Source organism: Mercenaria mercenaria, chromosome 1 (genome assembly GCF_021730395.1).
Source record: "Mercenaria mercenaria strain notata chromosome 1, MADL_Memer_1, whole genome shotgun sequence".
NCBI lineage: Eukaryota > Metazoa > Mollusca > Bivalvia > Venerida > Veneridae > Mercenaria > Mercenaria mercenaria.
The window spans coordinates 51,844,336-51,859,053 of record NC_069361.1 but is presented as its reverse complement, the minus strand read 5'-3'; the positions used below and the strand labels follow the sequence as shown (position 1 = coordinate 51,859,053).

Here is a 14,718-nt window from a genome sequence, read left to right as displayed (position 1 = left end):
ATATAATAACGTTTATTCAAAGACAAATCAATGCTGTCTGTAACTTTAAGATAGTGGACAGCACATTAAGCACTTTGTCTTAATGTCACGTTCAGATTAACTCTATTAAGACAATAATTGTTATATGACCAGGAAACTCTAGTTTTTCATGGAAAAGATTGATGATATTGTTGTACTTTTTTAAGTTACAAACTTTAAGATAAGTACTAGTGTTGCACAATTTGACGCAGGTTATCAATTAGTAACATTCAGAATAAGCAAAACTGTTTTTACGACAAACACAACGTTATAACAAACGCTGTCTTTAGAAAAATGAACTTAAATGGTATTAGTACTCCGAAACGTTGTTTTCGTTTTTGCTAAGTGTCGTTGTATAATGTCATATGTTAACATTAAAGATACATGTTTTCTTTAATTCAGAAAATTCCTGTTAACAATAAAATGAGAATAAGTTGCTTTAGGTTATACATGTATAAACAAGTAAAGACAAAACGTAATAGTCATGGAAACGGGTACTTTGTGGTCCAAGAAAAATTAAATTTAAGAGTTTTTATACCTCCTTATATGATATACTTTATGTTGAAAGATTGTTATCTCCTGGGAAAAACTCTCAAAAACATTTCTTTACAATAGTCTCTGAATTGAGCATTACAAAATGAATATATAAATGGATTCACAGCACTCGACAATAAATAAGACCTTAAAAACAAGTGATAAGCTGCCAGTCCGGATTTTGACATTCTGTGGGCAAAATCACTGTCACATTGTCTAACAACTACTAGAATATAAAAAGGCAAGAAACTTAACACATAAGCAATTGTGATAAGGAATAACATAAGAGTCGATCGGCCAATTCTAACTGTTGAGCAGCTCAGTGTGGACGAATCTTTCGCAAATATGTATCTTACTCGTGTTTTCGTTTTCTTTTCCTTGACCTTTTGAATTTTACGTTGAGTGGGGTGCTGCTTTGGCACCGACTTTTCATCAGCCTTTACATCCTTGAAAGAATGTTCGATAGTCTCTCCTGAAACAGGGAACAGGTTTAAATCGGAACAATGTTGCCCGCCTCCTTGTTCATACGGTACATCGAGAATGCCACAACTGGTTCCAACGTCCTTACAGGGTGGCAGTAATCCTAACTGAATGGGTTTTAATTCATCCCCATTGTTTTCGTGTTGAATTAGGGATTCCTCTTCAACAACTTTCAGAACATTACCATGATTTATACTGTGTTCTTCCTTTCGATTAGTTACGTCATCATTGTCTGAAGGTTTCGTATGCTCGCCATTTGATTTTTCTGATTTTACAGTGGTTGATTTGTCATCCAATATTTGTTTCACATGTGTGCAGTTTTTAAGTTTGAAGTTCCTATGTTTATATATTTGTAAACCTATGAGGAAATACAAAATAATCAATACCACAAATGTTATCATAGTAGTTGTAATCATGAAACTGAAGTATACTAGAGGGTATGGCGAAGTGTCATACCTGTTCTCAAGGAGACACGCTGATCCTGAAATATTCCCTAGGTTAACTGTTCTCGATCCGTAAAGAATCAACGATGGCCATGTAGTAGCCACTGACCACACGATGGCAGCAACAGAGATACATATTGACTGGGTTTCGCTGAAGTCCCGCTGATAAGGTCTGCATATACGTTTGAACCTGTCAGCAGCGATACCAACTAGAATAAGAGCCGAAGAGCAATTCATCACGTATGTTGAATATCTAAACAGCTTACATAAGACTGGTTGCTCTAGCTTCAAAGAATTCCACATGATATAGATTTCCATTGGCAAATTTGTGGAGCAGTTCAGTGTATCCAGAGCTGCAAGAAACAAAATGAATATCCTTGAAGTACTCCTCCGCCATTTGCATAAATATATGTAGAAGACAATGATATTGCCTGGAAGTCCAAGAATTATCATTATGGTTGTGTAAACAATTGCTGGTAGCATCGTTATAAATATTTCTTTGTTGTATGTCTCGAGGAAATCATTGTTTTGCATTTCGCTTCTATTGTGTAAAATGTTAGCAAGAGTTACTCTTACCTCGTCCGTTTCCATGCTATCAGAATCCATTTTAATTCAAGATATATTCGCTTTACACCTTAACCAATTACGTTCTTTCCTTGTGTAAAAAAAAAATTAATCTCTTTTAGGGCGGCATATAAAAGGCAACTTAATTTCAGAATGAGAGAGAGATCTCATAGTCTATACGATGTTTACATTCAATACCGTTTTTTTTAAAGAATACACATACGCACTGTGAACTATTACCCTTCGAACATTTTTTTTAAAAACTGCTTAAAACATTCTTAATATTTCCTCTCCTTCATTAAATCTCCAAAATATGTGTTTCTATGAAACAACTATATCCTATATATATAAATCGTCGTAGTTATTATCGACAGTTTATGATAATCATTAAAATTAGTTTAAAGAGCCACTTTGGTAGGAAGCATTTTTCAACCTTTTCATAGGTTTCGTATGAAACTGCAAATATTCTTAACACCTGTTTTAATTGCTTTTGACTGGTAAGGATTAAGTGAGCTTTTATATATGTACTTCGAAACGTTCCTTTTATTTATTTTACACCTCGTTAAATTAATCCAAGCAACACATGTAAATCTCTCACAACTATCCAGATTTTCATCTAAGAAAATTCTCTAATATCTAATGATTTTTTTATTTAGTGTCCAAAGATGTTATGCGATAGTACGATAGTTCCGTCATAACAATACTTGTTAAACATGTACTTCTCCAGTACTTTCCCACAATGCTTGCCCGCTCGCTTTCTTTATATACTGTCTACCATCGCACTTTAGAAAGCTTTATAATTATAATCATTTAAGCTTCAACAAACAGATTATTGTCAGGCTAAATGTGCTTTGTTCTGCGAATAAAGTTTCATCATTGTTTTGCCTAAATGCACTTAGGCTTAAAGAGAAACATTCAAAGTAATTATACATCCCTACGCCCACGTGTTTGCTTTAGTCCATTTACCAAGACAATTTATATGATCTTCGGGAACATAACGATTTCGTATCACATTAAGTATTTAACACACGTTGTTAGCATTTTAGTTTCGAATTGTATAAACACAATAGCGGCATTTCATTAAAATAACCACTTTTACTAAATCACAAACATGCTTCAGATTATTTTGTGTTAAGCTGCAAAGTACCATATGTAATTGTATGTTTAACTTGCATTAAGATAAATCCGTTTTCAATATTCTACCCAAATAAAGTACAATATATTAACAAGTCAGTTTCGTATAATCACTACTTCACATATCAATATTTCACTTAATTTACACATCATTCCATTATTCATTTATGGCAACACCAAACTCATTATGTAACATTCAAGTCTTGTATGAACAGTTTTGCAATTTTAAATTACTCTTTCATTTGATACATTCACCCGCTTTAAAGTTAAGGTAAATGTTACGCATAAACTAGTCATTTCACTATTCTCTTTTAGCAGAGATTTCCTTGCCGCCGCCCGTTTGATAGCGAAACATTCTGTTCTCTGATATTGTAAATCTTCCAGGCGCTTTATGCCAAATGGTCATAACAGACTTAGAAGTATAAACGAAACATGCAATATAATTGCTAATAACTAAAGCATTCAATTTAGATAGCAACAGTGTTACAAAAACATGTTTATTCCTTGAATGATGCAGATGAAATCTTTCTGAGTAGATGAATATATTATCTATACGAGCGGGGTTTAAGACGTTGAGGTTGTTATTCTACAAAGAGTTTATAAAATAATAATAATCGGCAACTTGCAAAGGCATATAGATGAAAATCTCGCCAACATCCGCGGCTACAAACGAGATTCGTACCGAAGTTTCCACGCGCCATTTTATATGCGAAAGAATGACACATGTCAATTATATCAATTATCAACTGTATGACCACGCATTTTTTTTTATTTATAGTTAAACACATGTATATTTGTGACTATTATATTAAACAAATGTTGTTTTAGAAGCTAACACGTATTTTACATGTAGTTTTAATGGTACAAATTGCAACTCCATGCTCGCTTCACTAAGATAACGTCGAATCACGCTCGAGATTACAGCCAGTTGCCATTCTGTGTATTTTATACTTCTTTGATTCTAGGTACAGTTGACATAACCTCACGTTGCTCGTAACATAAGATATACTTGACGAACCGAACATGATATTTCCAAGAGATATTTATAAAATGAAAATGCAGATATACTGTAGTCTTGTTGGCGTAAACCACTGCATGAAATGTTATATTTTTCAGTAACGTTTATGGGTCATTAAAGAAGATAAAATTTCTTCCACAGCTTTAGTGCCTCAAGACGGAGTCATACCATGTAACGAATTTCAATGAACATCTGTTACAGACAAAACAAACATCGTGCTTAGATCACATTCACTAGAGCAATGAATAGAACTTGATTGGCAAACAAACTCACTGATAAGATTGAATCACATTTTCTCTTGTAATTTACATTTCTGATGGATTATGTAACTGAAGTGCCATTGGCAATAATGATTTATTACACAAATGATTTAGAATAATTTTCTCTTTCCATAACAACGTTAAAGCAGGCAAACAATGGTATTAAAGAAATATGTCTATATTTCTGTAGAAACGGGGCACTTTTTTGTAAATCAATTTGAAATGTGGACTACCTTTTAGAAAATACCTGTCGGTGTCACTCCTATTTATGCAATCAAAGGGAGTTGAGGTATTTTAGCATAATATTATATTATCAAAAACAATGTCTAAATGTAAACTAGTTTGCCTTTAAGTTTGAATGTTATCTATTAGAGTAATACAATAACATTGAAATCTAAATCCAATTGTTCTTTGGATTTCATAAAATAAACCTACGAAATTATTAGTAACATGAATACTGTAAAGATAGGACAAAATGACTCGTTAATATTTCCCTTTGTAGTATCAAACGTTTTGAAAAAAAGTAGAAATTTCATTCTTTTTAACATTAAGAGTTGGAACAATAATGGGACAGTGATAGACTGCTACGTGACATTTATTTGAAGTAGGAATCATTCAAAAATAACTCACGGAAAGAAAAGTTACGGTGTAAATGCAGCGACAAGTATACACATTACTATGCATTTCATAGATACCATTAAGTACTCAGTACTGTAGCTGTATTATATATGGTGGCATATTTCTGCCACGAGATAGATACATTTAGGTAGCCATCACGATACCTCAAAAAAGTCGTCTTCGTCAAACGAAGTTTTCTGAAAAGGTTATCTCAACAGTCGAAGGTTTCCTGGAAAAATTATTTCAATAATTTACATTATCATCTCGATAACTTTTGTGTAAGTGCCCTAAGCTGCCATTTATAAGCTAGATAGCTATTTCAATACTTTGAGAGATGATCTTAATATTTCGAACTTTATCTCAATAGCCTAAAGATATATGAAAATAAGAAACATGTATAGAAAAAGCTATAATGTTTTCAGAAAAATGCACACATTTCCTGGGAAGTTTACCTAGCTATCCCGTTGCAGAAACAGGCCGTCATAATTATAATTTATAATTACAAGGTACTAGCCTGTAGATCGTTCTACACAAAGCCCGTCCGCTTAGCTCAGTAGGGAGAGCGTTGGTCTACGGATCGCGGGGTCGCGAGTTCGATCCCCGGGCGGGTCGTATGCTCTCCGTGACGATTTGATAAAAGACATTGTGTCTGAAATCATTCGTCCTCCACCTCTGATAATTCATGTGGGGAAGTTGGCAGTTACTTGCGGAGAACAGGTTTGTACTGGTACAGAATCCAGGAACACTGGTTAGGTTAACTGCCCGCCGTTATATGACTGAAATACTGTTGAAAAACGGCGTTATACCCCCTAAAAAAAAACAAAAAAAAAAAAAAAACAAACGTTCTACACAAAAAAGGTTTTTGTTAGATATCTGGAAAATAATGCTATATTTAAGAATGCTTTGAAACTTAATTACTGACAGACTATTTGTTACGGAAACACATGAGAATTAATTGTTTTAACTTCTTTTTACAATGAAAATCGAAAAGCGTGTGTAACACTTTACTCGAGGTAAACTGTATCGATTATAAACACAAGTTGAAAACAGGCTGTAAGGGCATAACGATATATTCGTAGGATTTCATTTTTCGTAAAATTGCATTCTCGTAAAATTACTTTGTTACATAGAAATAAGAAGGAAAGCAGCCGGCACCCAACACCTTTTCGTAGTATACCGGTATTTCGTTAAATTGCGATACGTTTTACCGCGAATGCATCTATATTTAACGCGCATGAATCACTAAAGCCTAGGTAGCGTTATTGGTGACGACAACGGGAAACTTGTTTATTGCGTCCGGGTTCGATTTCCGACGCTGTATCTTTTTTTTCTTGATTTGGCATTTTTGAAATAGTTTAGAAATAAAAACTCATATTCTAATGTTCATAATATGACTAAACTTCAATTTGAAAGAAAGATTATTTTAGCCAAAATCAGGAGGGCAGTGCCTTTAATACTCTCTCAATTCAATGTAGATATAACATTATACAATCTGATTTCCGCTAAAACAGACAGAAACAAATAAAGCAGCATGACAATGATCAGAGAGAAAAACGTTTAACCAGCAAATATGCTGCATTTTAAATTCTGCACAAAAGTGCCAAAACATATATCTTAGAATAGAATTGATTTTTTTTGCACAAACGAATGAAACAGAAGCCCTTCCAGCTATAGACTTTAGTTTTTTATAAATTATAATGCACCGATCGGTATGATATTCTTACATAGAACAATTTAATTTATCGCAAATTCATTTGAACAATTAAATCTGTTGCGAAACTATAGTTTGTTAGTAGGAGGCACGAGATAGAAGTGCATATTTCCTAGAATTTTAAATGTAAGGACCTAGTGTAAATCTATTAAATGTGCTATTAGTTCCAATCAAATATTTCAACATCAGTCGGGCCATTATCTTGATCATGACGTAGGTTTCTTATATATTGTCATCTTTATCATTCAAATTTTCAAAACATTAAATCTCATTCAAATATTATTTGGGAAACAGTTTATTACTGTGGAGATAACATCTGTCTGTGATTGTTTTTGACATTGGATAATAACATCTGAAAAGAAATGCATTCCTTTGATTTGGCTCATACTGAAATGCATTTTGCGTGCTGTGCAACATTCTTTCTTGCCAAACAGCAGTCTGTCCAGTTTTGGCCATATGTTTCTTAACATATTCGATCAGATTCAATCTTGAATTAATCTTGATTATTGTTCCTTTAAAAGTTATCTAGCTGCTAGCCAGACTAATCAGTAGCCGTAAAATTGTCAGTTTCATAGTCAGAACATGACGTTTTGTTCTTCCGTAACTGCATATGTTCATTTAGATAAGTCTCGCCTTAATTGTTTACCGTATTTTAGATATGTAGTATTACGCATATTTTCTAAGATAACAAGACAAAAAAAGTGGTATGCTTTGAACACGTTCTTATTTCTTTATGATTAAATTCTGCAATATGTCCAGCGCTTGAGATGAGATGTCGTTCACTCAAAGGAAGATGCCGTGCGTGCAAGAAACGATCTTGCATTCGATATTAGTTATCTTGCGATTCAAAAAAGGATGTTTTGAGGCTGTGACAAGATGTAGGACGCTCGAGATAAGATGTTGGGCGGTCGAGATAAGATATCATGCGCTCCAGATTATGTGTCATGTGCTAAAGAAAAGACGCCATGCTCTTGAGAGAACATGTCACGCGCTCAAGAAGATAGATATCGATATGAATAAGATGTTTTGAGCTCCAGAAAAGATGCCATGCGATAGAGGTAATATATCGTGCACTCAAGATTATTATGTCTTGCGCTCGATTTATATATATATTTTTAAAAAGGCAATAATTATTGTCAATCGGTCGTCTGAGTTTCACAGCTCAGATAGATTTAATATAACATGTGTCTAGCGGTCATATCTTTTTAGACATCAAATAGACTATGTGTGTAAAGTCTTAGCAAAAAGGTTCTTTGAAAAATCAACCGTGAAATAATAATTTGACAGCCTAGGCTTGGTTTTAGAAAAAGAAAAACCTTTAAACAGATCAAAATGCAATTAACTGTTACTGTAGAATGTGTATCAATGAACAACAGCTGTAAATATTTATTCTGAAACATGCATAGTATCTACATTGTACTTGAAACATTTTTTGTTGTTGTTTTGTTGTTTTTTGTTGTTGTTTTGTTGTTTCTTTTTGGTGGAGACGACTTTAACAGTTTTGACAAATTCATTCGTTATTTGGGTCGCCCTCTCCCTAATGCGTAAACGTGTCTCATTCTTCTTGTATGCATGACATCGTATCTCGAACGAATATTTTTTTAGAATACTTGACTCCTTTCAATAAGAGCTCGTCATCTTATTTCGAGTGGTCGACATCTGACCTCAAGCTCACGAGGTAAGCTGTCAAGCGCTTGAGATATGATTTCGAGCACTCGATATGGAAGGAGGTGCTACCAAACAGCGGCCTTGTGATAGTTACTAACTTTAGAATAAAATTAATGTTACATGAAGAGTCACGGGAGTCATATCGCCGTGGGAAAACAGTTAGTGTTTATTATAAGTTAAATTGTTCTAACGCAATCAGAATGTCCTTCTTTACTTATAAGGGAAATAAACAAATTTTGGAAGAGGTACCCAATTTTCATGTATGATGTAATAATGTAATATAACTTAAAATCAACAAAATCCGATATTTTTGGGATCCCGCTGTTGAAAATGTAATGCAAATTTATAACTATATGTAACTGCATCAAAGTGGGAATCTTCTTAAATATAATTTATATAACCTACAGGTTTTAATGTAAGCCATAAAACAGACTCTCCTCTTTAACGCTAAAACTCGTTACAAGAAATATCTCTAAAATGCATTAGATATATTGTTCAAATATACCACATTTATTGCCACAATTGACAGTTTATAATTTCCATTATGGCATTATCAAATTTTGAGTACTGTACTGAACAAATTTCAGGGTCAATGAAATCATTTACAGAAAAACCTACCGGATAAGAGAGGTTAGAAATTAGACGCCAACCTCCAGTTTTCTTTGGCACTAGGCCAACTGGATTAATTCTCAGGTTAGATAATGGTTTTTTAAAAAAGGGGCCTAAAATACGGTCTAGATCAACCTCAGTTTGAAGTTTGTCTTTCAATACTTCTGGGTGATTATTAACATATGTTAAATTTTTGGAAAAAATAGGGATCCATGGGCCAGAATAATGAAGATGAAATCCTGATTTGAAACCATTATATAAGTAAACTGCATCTTCTTGATTTGTATATAAATCCAAATATATTTTTAATATGTCAGTTTTGACCGGAGTATGGCCTAATGCCCATAGATTTTTGCGGAGAAATGAATCGCCGTCTTGGCCCTTGAGATCTTCCTCTGAAATTAGCAAAATTGACTAATTTGGCACAGGAAACAGATGAATGCTGAGCGTTACATTTTTGACATTTATGTTGGTAACGACAGTTAGCTTTTGTACAAAATCCTTTATAATTAAAGTCATAGCAAGGTTTGGCAGAAATAAAATCGGGCTGATCGGACGGTGGCGAAACCATGCATAACAACCACAGTTCCGCATCAATGGTGGCCCAATCTGAGGCCGGATTACTAGCTTTGCGGATGCGGAACTGTTGGTCGTAAGAGACCCAGCCTGTTGGATGCCTTTTTGCGGCTAAACGTATTGTATGCATATAATGCAGTAAAGACTTAGACTGGGTAGGATGACGATCAATATATATATTAAAATATATCAGAAATAAATCAGTCCATTTTTCAATGGAATTGACTTTTTCGTTACTTGTTTTTGGTTTGAATCCAAGAAGACCATTATTTAACGGAATGATTTCTTGTTCCGGCTCGGGCTGTTTGAACGATAACAAAGCATTATTGATAAATTCACCATTCCATATTTTTTGCTTTAATTGATTTGAAACATGTAACGATATATCATTACAGAGTTAAAAACATTACCAGGCTGAGGCAATGGCGGCATCTGTTGTGGAATGGCTTGAAGTGCAGGCTGCATGTCATCTGGTTCCGGCTGTTGGGGGAGGTCATGTAGATTCAGATGAGGTGGTTGAGGTCCGTCTTGCAGATGAGGTAACATGTTGTGATGTGGGAGATGTTGTAGAGGTAGATTCAGGTCTGGAGGAATTTGTGGTGGTTGCTGTGGAAGTGGTGGAATTTGTGGTGGTTGCTGTGGAAGTGGTGGTGGTGGCTGTATCTGTGGAACTGGCAAAGGTACGGGTGGTATCTGGTGCTCCACCTGGGCATCTGGCCTCTGGCGCATATACTGAACTTGATTTCGGAGTGCTCTCCCACGACCACGTCTCGCTCGGGGCATGATGTCAATCAACATGAAAGGAAAATTAAAATTCTAATATACTAATTTCTTTGAGGAGGTTGGGGGAAGGGGTGGGGGAGAGGTTAAGTGGCAAATATAGTTCAACTATTATATACCTATCGTACATACTGGAAATAAATATAAATCACTATAGGGAACATTCTTGAAAATTGAAAATTAAAATTGAAATTATACAAATTAATATAATCTGCAAATTAATAAATGCGGTAAAAACAAGGGTACGTGTTGTAAAGTCTACTAGTCCGTAGAAATTGGGAAATTTAATGAATATCGTAATTAGAAAGCCAACATTACACTAAAAAAATGGAATAATGACATATCAATATTGCAAGAATTAATCCGAAAAATGTAATAAATAATATATATGTAACTTTTGTAATATCATATAATATATACATATAATTGCCGGCACACAAAGCCTGTATAACATTTGACTGCACGCCAGCAAAGCATAATGGCAAGTCAACATTATTGTGATCATGGCCAGACAAAGCCTGTATATAAACATTTGACTGCACGCCAGCAAGGCATAATGGCAAGTCAACAATATTGTGATCATTCCGGATAATCGGAAACAATTAATATATTATATGTTTGTATCCCCGGAATGAAAATCAGAAGTATATATACAAACATATAAACGCAGTCAAAATTTTTTGACTGGCACCAATTTGGTACAATGGCCAGACAAAGCCCACATTACAAATATGACAAAAGCCATTAGGCAAACACAAATATTCTAAAGCCCACCAAACAGGGTATAATATTATGGATATATAGATCTATATATTTAGCATCCATATAGTCAAAATAATAATTATCTCAATATTTCCTGGATCACAAAAAAAATTAGTTGGACTCATCTACAAAAGTATGCCGAGCTTCAGTTAAACGTCATTATATGCGATCATCTGTGTAGATCAGATCTAAGCTGTATACATAACACGACTTCCATGAAACACATATAAATTGGGTCATATCGACTCCAGGCTCTTTACCGCAAATAAATGCATTTAATAATGGCAAAATAAAGAATTAAAATAGGATTCGCATCAATAAACAATATTTAAACAAGATCTCAGTAAAAATTAAAGAATTGTAGATAAACTTGAAATTAAATTCGGCCATTTTTTTAGCGTTACACAGACGATGGATAAATGCAAGAAAATCCATCAAATTACTGAAAAATCTTCAACTAATCCGTAATTAAAGTACGATGAAAATGTGACATAGATATTCATGTTTAACAATGCAATATGATTTTTACAAATAAACTTTTCCTTTCCTATGAATTTTGATGAAAGATGTACAAAATTTAAGGACGAAAATGTACCTGTTTTCAAGAAATGTCCAAAGTGACGGGGGAAGGTTGGATAATCGTTAATTGGTAGGCAAGGACGACGGAGTTGGCTCCCTTTCAAATAATATGCACTACAGAAATACTGAAGATTTCCATAATGCTACTTATATAACTTGAAATGCACATTTACATTTATATACACAGCCTTGCACAAAGACGCATTAAGTAATTTGCATTCATTTGTTGCAAACATCTACATATTCATACTACTTTTTATCACTTCTCTTTTCAATGGCACCAAGACGGTTGGTATTTTCTTGTTGCAACCTACAATATATTGTACCTCAATATGTTATGTGTTTGTCTTTAATATTTATTCCATCACGCTAAAACTTGCTAATTTGGGGTTTTCTCAATTATTGTGATCTTTATCAAATCAAAGGGAACTTTTTGAAATATTTACCTCTTGTTCTTATTTATCCTCCGAAAAACGGTTAATCACTTTGACTGGTAAGTACATCTGCGAAATGTCAAGCTTTAGTATTAATTTGAATACTTGTTTCACTTAAGGAGAAAATAAAATTATTGAACACTTGAAATATTTAATTACATTTCTGATTTATGTTCTATAGCACTTGTTATTATGAATTAAAACTCTCATGGGTAAATAAGGACCATAGTTTTGATCCTTTTCGTTGAGTCTATCATATTTGTTATAACTGGGACTTATTTTCTGGGGACATTATCACTGCTAAATTTACATATGGCTAAAAATAATAGTGAGCGTCGTTTTCAGCTTGATTAATTAAAATGTCTACTCTTTGTAACACTTGACAGTTTCATCACAATTCAATGAATGTTAATGAATTTGAGGTACACCTTGAGAGTGATACCAAGGAAATCATTTGAAATAATAAAGCTTTGATGAAATTAATTAAAAATGTTGCCTAGCAACCAAAATGAATTGAAGTCATTTCTAAATCTTAAATTGTCATGCGTTTTGTAGGAAATAAGCGTAAACTGCATGTCAGGTGGAAAACAAACTTTGCGTAGGAAGGAATCATTCAGAATTACCTAATAACCTTTTTAGGAGATAAATAAAGTTGCATGTCAATAATTACAAATATAGTAATATATTAGAAATTGCGTACAGTTAACAAACGCGCACTCGAAAGTAACGTAACTTGTCCTGACTGCTCAGAAAATCGCAGATTTCATATGACTTGCCCCTTACAGAAGAGGGGTTGAAACATCGCCTAGCGTGTAGAATTCTTCATGTAAGGAATTCGTCCAACTGGTTTTATAAGTCTCTTGTATTTTAACCAGAAGCCCGCCCATGCCTGTAGCAATGCATGGAGAAGCACCGTGGTCTTTCTTAACAATAAAAACTTGAAAAAAAATCTCCATATGACTTAAACTGCGACGATATACACAACATACTGAAAGCTAATCTTATAAGTTTGCCATCGCAAAGGTGTGTCCCCGTTACTCAGATGTAATACTCGTATTAGTTACAGCATATGTCATTAATACCATAATGACAGAATCCATCCAGCTGGCTTACGGAAGGCCTGTGGTTCTATCCAGGTGCCCGTTCGTGATGAAATAATGCACGGAGGGGCACCTGGGGTCTTTCTCCACGATCAAAGGTGGAAAGTCGCCATATGACCTAAATTGTGTTGGTGCGATGTTAAGCCCAACAAATTAAACAAACAAAGATAATGACGGAAATAACTAAACGATGACTGACAGAACAGTATGTATTATTGAATGTATGATATGCACCATTTATTTCTAGATATTTCTGATTACTTGCGCCACACACTTCTCTATAAATGAGATAATAATAAACAAAAACATGGCAAAATACGCCCGCAGTTTTAAATCAAGAGGAAGAAAAAGTAAAATTATAAGATAATTTATCTTGGTTGTGTGTTGGGGATGGGGTGTAAAGCGGCAGTGAATGGAGGTTTTGGGTTAGGTTTTAGCAGTGGTGATGGAATACTTAGAAACAAGAATTTGAAATTGATTTGTTTAGTGGGCGGGGGTGGGCGGGGTTAATGTGTGTCATTAAATGTTTAAAATCAACATCTTGAATAGGCTTGAACTTGTGAGCTAGATGCAAGATATAAAGGATAGTGTAAACTTGATCTTTTTTTCATTTTTTGGAGGGGCGGGATGGGGACACGGGAGTGGCGGAAAGTAATGTGGAATCCTCAAGTAACCTCATTACCACCCAATTCCTTGAATACATTTTAAGTTGTTCTTTGGACACAAAATACAAAGGACAGATTGTAACTAAATTTGTGACCTTGACATTTGACCTACAGATCAAACTAATGAACATCGTGTCATTGCCACCTAACTATATGCCAAGTTTGAGGTCAGTTTATAATTGGTTATCATGATATGCTCTGGACACAAAATATGACAGACAGATTTGACCTTGTTTTGACCTTGACGTTTGACGTACACACCTGGTTCATGCGCTCTGATCATTGTCCTATTGCCACCTACGTATATACCAAAATTGAAGCAAATACATTGAATGTAGTTAAGTTATGCTACAGACACGAAATATGAAGGACAAATTTGGTCTTTGAGCACCCTTTGTGAAGTTGACCTTTGGTCGTTTCATCACTAGCAACCTGTATGCTAACTTTAAAGTCAATACCTTGAATATTTATAATAATTAAGAAATGCTCCAGAAATGACATAATATAATATGAGTGTCAAATTTGACCTTTGGGCTCCATTTGTGACCTTCACCTTTGAGCTACCGACATGGTATGCACATTGTCTCATAGGCATTTACCAGTGTGCCAAGTTTAAAGGCAATAACTTGAACGGTTTTTAGTTATGTTCCGGACACGAAATATGACGGACAGACGGACGCAACCACCATCACATAATATGTCCGTTTTCTGAAAACGAGCGTATATAACATTTTCAAAATTGCCGAAATTTACGAACATTTGGAT

At 34.4% G+C, this 14,718-nt stretch overlaps 1 protein-coding gene across 1 annotated transcript; it reads right to left on the bottom strand.

Moving 5' to 3' along the window:
• Window positions 1-399: 399 nt before the first annotated feature.
• On the bottom strand, window positions 400-14,396 carry LOC123537990 (muscarinic acetylcholine receptor M4-like). Its single transcript, XM_045321951.2, has 2 exons — window positions 10,044-14,396; window positions 400-1,828 (listed from the first exon to the last, which is right to left on the bottom strand). The coding sequence occupies exons 1-2, from the start codon at window positions 10,429-10,431 to the stop codon at window positions 591-593; spliced, it is 1,626 nt and encodes a 541-aa protein (XP_045177886.2). The 5' UTR covers window positions 10,432-14,396; the 3' UTR covers window positions 400-590.
• Window positions 14,397-14,718: the final 322 nt, after the last annotated feature.

Excerpts from the sequence above, each read along its gene's own strand:
- LOC123537990 (XM_045321951.2), bottom strand. The coding sequence starts at position 10,431 with ATGTTGATTGACATCATGCCCCGAGCGAGACGTGGTCGTGGGAGAGCA. Across the intron at positions 1,829-10,043 it reads GCCGCCATTGCCTCAGCCTG|CTCTGGATACACTGAACTGC; the intron begins GTAATGTTTTTA and ends TGTTTCTTGCAG.